Source organism: Paralichthys olivaceus, chromosome 16 (assembly GCF_024713975.1).
Source record: "Paralichthys olivaceus isolate ysfri-2021 chromosome 16, ASM2471397v2, whole genome shotgun sequence".
NCBI lineage: Eukaryota > Metazoa > Chordata > Actinopteri > Pleuronectiformes > Paralichthyidae > Paralichthys > Paralichthys olivaceus.
Genome location: NC_091108.1, coordinates 3,404,564 through 3,410,563, shown reverse-complemented (window position 1 = coordinate 3,410,563; position 6,000 = coordinate 3,404,564). Strand labels below are relative to the sequence as shown.

At 44.5% G+C, this 6,000-nt stretch overlaps 1 protein-coding gene across 4 annotated transcripts in view; it reads left to right on the top strand.

The window, feature by feature from the left end:
* Positions 1 to 2,270: 2,270 nt before the first annotated feature.
* LOC109639080 (neuropilin-1a-like) overlaps positions 2,271 to 6,000 on the top strand; it is a 60,257-nt gene continuing 56,527 nt past the window's right edge. For 2 of the 4 annotated variants that reach the window (XM_069511034.1, XM_069511032.1), the window contains exons 1-3: positions 2,305 to 2,587; positions 2,756 to 3,034; positions 3,856 to 4,030. In XM_069511034.1, coding sequence (XP_069367135.1) covers positions 2,941 to 3,034; positions 3,856 to 4,030 — 269 coding nt within the window. In that variant the 5' untranslated portion in view covers positions 2,305 to 2,587; positions 2,756 to 2,940. Of the gene's footprint in view, positions 3,035 to 3,855; positions 4,031 to 6,000 lie in introns of all 4 variants that reach the window. The other 2 variants (XM_069511033.1, XM_069511031.1) reach the window with 1 other exon arrangement.

Genomic DNA, 6,000 nt, shown 5'->3' with positions numbered 1-6,000 from the left:
TCAGAGAATAACTGATTAATCCTGATGAAGTAATTCAGGCGTGTTTAGGGGACTGATATTTATGATTTGATGCAGATTAAAATGCAGCTAGTTTAAATGTGGTTTCACAAGTGGACCGTTGGGCCTTGGTGGACGTGTGCACTCTCTGAACGCCCTGAATTTTGTTCTAGCCGCACATGCTAATTGGATTTTCTGATTTAAAATTGGTTTGGTTTGCTATCTGTGGTTGAAGTGCTCAGTTGTTTACACGCAGGCTTCAATCTTTCAGTGTTCACCAGGTATTTTCTCACACAGTTCCTTTTGTTCCGATGATTCAATTCAATGGAAGTGTTTCAACACTGTTTATGAGGAAGTGATCTTTATTTCTGGAACCGTGGGTAACGTAGAAATCATGTGTTCCGGTGCGTGTTGCACATACGACAAAGATCTTGATGCTGTTTATTAAAAACACTATGACTGAACCTTTAAAATCCCCCTCAGCACATTCACAATTCAATACGTCTCTAAATTTGCCTCAGCACAAAACACGCTCCCTATAATTAATGGACACAATCTGGCAATGGAATGATTTATTGGCCATTTTATTAAATCCTGATTAATGACTTTGAATTAAAAGCACTTTGCATGAAAATATGAAAATATCAGCAGCGTAGATACAAAAGAAAAACTGTTCAGATCCGTTGTCATAACACAAACACGCACCAGGTTCTGTTCTCGCTCCACAATTTGCGTCACCAGCATGTACTTTGCCACCGATGCTATTTCAGTCATGCTTGGCAGTGTTATGAGTGCGTTGTGCTGCCAAAGATCTTTGTGTTTTTTCATTGTCTCCACTGTGAGAGCAGGAAAACAATCTGGAGATCAAATCTAGAATCTCAATGAAAATAGTCACATTTGAAGACTGAGTGGAAACTTGAGTCTGGATCGAAACACAAACTGTTTTCTGATGTCGCGTGTCTCCTCGCTCTCTGCCAGACCAACGCTCGCTGCTCATTTGCTGATCTCTTGCTGTTTTCATGTCACTCAATCACGCCCGGCTTGAACTCCCTCGTCCTCCGTGTTTACTCACACGATCTGACACACGCGTCGTATTCGTCTTTCTCTCGGCGTGCCATCCCTTTCTTTGTGTGCTTGCGTTCAAGCAGATTAATGTAGCTCAGCGTTTCCAATATGTTGCAGAATCTACCAGATTAAAGCCATTTGTCAGGCTTTGATTTCCAGAGTCGGACCTATAGTAAGTGCTTGATATTCTCACAAAGGAGACAACGGATTCAAACAGCGGCTTCGTGTATTGTCGGAGTTTCAGTGGGTTCTTGATGACGTCGGAAATTCCAGTGGCATTAACTTTTATGGAGCAGCTGCTGACCTGTCAGTTTGTCACTGCTCCCGTTCCTGAGGTTCTCAGGCTCAATGATTCATGTTCAGTTTGGTTTAGACGTGGAGAAGATGGACTTTTGTCTAATTATCACCACTGACCGTGTACACGCAGATGATTGACGCCCTTTTTTATCTTTGAGAAAACATCGGACTTGCACTGTGACCTTTTAGTTTGGTTCATGTCCCATCCACTTACATTGAGGAGGAGGGGTTTATTACCCACACTGCAGCCAGCCACCAGAGGGCGATCGAGTTGGTTTGGTTTCACTTTCAACAGTGTGTTGTTGCCATCTGAAATCCTGTCTATTTGCATTTATTAGATTATTGCACTCTTACGCTGTGTGTGCACAAAATAAGTCAATAATGCTCAGATATATTTTCACCAGACTTCATGGGGATATTACATCAGAGTTCGGAGCTGATGAGTCAAACAGAAATGTGGTTTGTTCTCCTCTCCTCAAGACGACTGACAGAAATATTGATCCTTTGTTAAAGTTAAAATGAAGAAAGAAACCAAATCAGTTTCAGGTCATTTAATTATAATGTGTCAGTTCTCAGGACTTTTTGCATCAAATGAGGTTTCTCTTGATAAAATGTGTAATTTAATTTGTTTAAGTTGAATTTTAAAATAAATTGATATGGATTAATTCATTAAATGTGGATTCATGTTTTAACACAAACTGTCCTGCATGAATCTTCAAACCTGAATATTTTTTTGGGGAGTAAATCCACTAATTTATCTCCAGAATATGAAATAACTGATGAACACGCTTGTTGAAGTCAGTGGGACAAACTGTCACACGTTGACATCACGGTGACACGGATCACATCGGTGGACACAGCCCACGCCTCGCACCGGATCCCGCATGCCAGCGTGAGTTTGCGTGCGCAGTCGTTCCTGCCTCCGGCCCTGCGTGAGTGCGTGCGTGCGTCGGGAGCGCACAGAGGGCGCACCGGTGCCAGTTCGCTCCAGCCCCTCGCAGCAGCTCGGTCGCTGCTGGTTGCGCGCACACGCAGTGAATGTGAGCAGGAATTTGGGGGGAGTGGAAATTCGCTTGTTCCTCTCACGGCTCGCGTCGTGTTCCTGACACAGAGAGAGAGAGAGAGAGAGAGAGAGAGAGAGAGAGAGAGAGAGGTGCAGGTCTGGAGAGCTGAGATGTTCGTCTCCGCTGATTCCCACTGATTCCTCGTCTCCTCTCCCCGCTTGGAAGTACGTGCATCGCCGCCGTTTGGCATCAGAAGTGCCGGGTTTGATGTAGAATCGAGGGCGCACAGTTTCCACCTTTGGCGAGAGGATTTCTCCTTTTTGATTATTTTTTTTTTAGCCTCTGCATTTGGATTATTATTTTTTTTTTTTATTATTATTTCTCTTTTCCAGGAGATGGCAAGTTGTTCCCCGTCAGACGCGGGGATCTGCTGCTGAAAGCTCGCAGGATGCTGGATCTCTTACTTTGAGACAGTCCGCGCTCACTGGACGTATAAAAACCTCCCTGGACGCTTGTTTTTCTCGCCTCGTCGCGTCTTTTATTTTCTTCTTCTTTTTATATATTTGCCTTCCGCAGAATGTCTGAGTCGTTCAATCACACAAGGATGCGCTGTGGATTGCTATTGTTCCTTTTCACCCAAGTCGTCTTGGTTGCCTCGCTGACACAGACCGGTAGGTTTTGGGTTCTTTTCTGCTCGTGTGAACAAATGCATCTTGAAAACGTTTATCTGTTCTGCATCATTTTTGCACCATTGTTGCCCCTCACCTGTTATTCCTCTGCTTTCCCTCTGAGAGCTCGTCTGGAGGGATCCAACTTAGACCCGGTTCATACTTCTATTCTCCGAGAGGAATATCGAACGAGGCATAAAACACAAAATACTGCAAAACACGATCGATGCGGCCGTTTTTAAATATTAACAAAGTGCATTACAGTCTCTGCAAACTTACATTTTGAAATGATATGCCCACATGAAGCTGCCGTGTTGTGGTGTGTCCTCATTATAATAGAAACATTACGCGTTTTGCGCGCTTCATCCAGCCAAAGGCGCATTTGTGCTTCAGCGCTTGTTGCTACTGGAGCTTGATGCACACGATTTAATAAATGAGAAAATAAAATCTGATCGCGTCTGCAGGAGCAGCAGCAGCAGCCGACACACCTCACCTCCATGGGCGTAATCACACTTTATGACAGGGATGAGAATTACGCACGGTACTTTATGTGTAGTCTCGGTTTATCACCTGTTCCCAGGCTGACAGAAAAGGGTCAGGATGTGGATTTCTAGTGTTGACGTGTGGATTGGTGTTTGGCGCAGGAAACATACATGTTGGCATGTTTTTGCTCCAGTGGGGGATGTTTGGATTCATGATGATCCGCAGCTGGAAGTCCTAGTTTCCTCACTCCGTCCCTGCTGCAGCATGTGTTCCAAGTGTTCCCCCCTAAGTCAGATTTCTCTCTCCACTAACCGACTCGAACAACTTCTCCTGTGCTGCAGATAAATGCGGGGGGAGTATAGAGATTCACACCCCGGACTACCTGACCTCCCCGGGCTACCCCGGCGCCTACCTTCCCTCCCAGCAGTGCGTGTGGGTGATAACCGCCCCTGAGCCGGGTCAGAAGATCCTCATCAACTTCAATCCCCATTTTGATCTGGAGGACAGAGACTGCAAGTAAGAGTTCAACCCTCACCCTCTCCCTCTCCTCTCTCCCTTCCTCCTCCTCCTCTTCCTCCCACCCTCTTCTGCTCCCCCCCTCCTACCCTTTCAATCCTGCCTGGATACAACAGGAAACTCTGCCACCTATTGGTCAAGGAGTTGCACATCTGCTTCCAGGAAAGTGGAGGTGCAAGTGTGAGATATGGCACCAAGGCTTCTGGCAATTACTTCAGAGGAAATGGGTTTTGATGAGTTTTGTAATTCTTGCTTGATAAGGAGGTTTTTTTTTCTCTGGCTCGAGGAGAAATAACTGCCCAGTGGCTTTTTATTGATGGAGTTGAGTCTTTGCAGGAATGAATGAATTATCTTTCCTTTTCATTTTGGAAGCAAAGTGTACCTGCGTGTGTTCGGAGGAGGAACTGCTGTGGTGTGGATTTGTGTTTTCAGTAATAGAAGCTGAAGGATCTGATTTCTTTTTTCAAACTGTTGTAAGTGCTGTCAGCTTTGTTTTGTGAGCTGCAGATGTTGAAAGAGAAACAAATATTAACTCATGTGTTTGTCTGAAGCTGGTTTTCGTCTGTTTTCTCACCATGTGACATAAATAAGATCTAACTCGTTTCAGCCATTTCTGACAAAAAATCCTCATGTTTAATCTTGTAAATATAAAGATTTGCTTCTTTTCGCTGTTTTATATTATATTAAAATGAACATATTTGGTTTTAGAACTGTCGGTCTGACTGAACAAGCAATCTGATGAAAGGAACTTGAAGATAGAGAACTTGTGATGGAAGTTTTTTTTAATGATGAATGAATAAATCTGTGTATGAGGTGACAATGAATGAAAATGAAGGAGAAAGCGTTTCCCGTCAATGTCACACGTCAGTCAGGAGGAAGTTTGGCTTTTTAAGATTTTCTTTCAACACATGCATCACAAATCATTCCTGTGCGACACTGGCTTCCTGTGTACAATCCTGCAAATCTGTAAACAAGCACCATGTCGACACACACGCAGCTTTTATCCCCCCCTGTCTTTGACACAGAAACACACATTCGATTGTGTGCATCCACACAACAACCCCTGTGTTGCTCCTCACCATAAATAAGTCTGCTTTTATGTCGGCTCCTCTGTCTTTTTTTAAAAGCTCCATAAACGGCTCCTGTGTAAATCACACAACTGGCCGTCCGGCGCTGCCTCACAGATGGGGTCCTCCTAATACTATTGGATCATGTTGCACCACCGGGGGACTGATAAACCATTAGCAGCCCAGACAGATAGTGGATATTGTGTTGTTCAGTGGATTACACACCTACATCAGTGTTGAGACCAACATGCTGCTGGAGGACGTAATTCTGCAGTGACCTTATTTCCTATGATAACCCAGGGAGCGATATAAGTATGCAATCATGCTGTTTAAGTATTTAATGAAATGCAATAAATCGCGGTGATAAAAAAATTGGGGGGGGGGGGCACTGTGTTGTCTGCTTAAATTACTTTTCCTTAGGTTAATGTGCTGGAATCAGGCAGTAAGATCCCATTTAAAATGAGCGAGTCGTTTTACATCTCTTATTAAAGAAAGAGCAGATAGAGCTCCAAGCTGCACAGACCCGTGGAGATCAGTCCGCCTCATACGCCTGATCCATGAACGGTTCCCTGGGAAGATATTGAAAAACATCTCACAATGTTCCAGAGGAAAACATTTCAGGATCTCGATGTGGGTCTGCTCTAAACTTCACTCTGTGGAAACCGTCCAGTAGTTTTTGCGTCATCCTGCAAACAATGGAAACCTCCTTGGCCGAGGTCATAAAGTGTGAAAAATAGAACAGCTTGTGAGATCTTTTCATGCATCTGCGGAGCCTCTTCCTGAAGCAGCTTCACTGCTCACTTTGTCTGGACACAGGGAGCAAACATCTCCACAGCTGACACTCAGTCCGTGCTGCAGGAATCAGACCTGTGGCCGTTCACCAGCCAGGCCACCCTGCAGCCA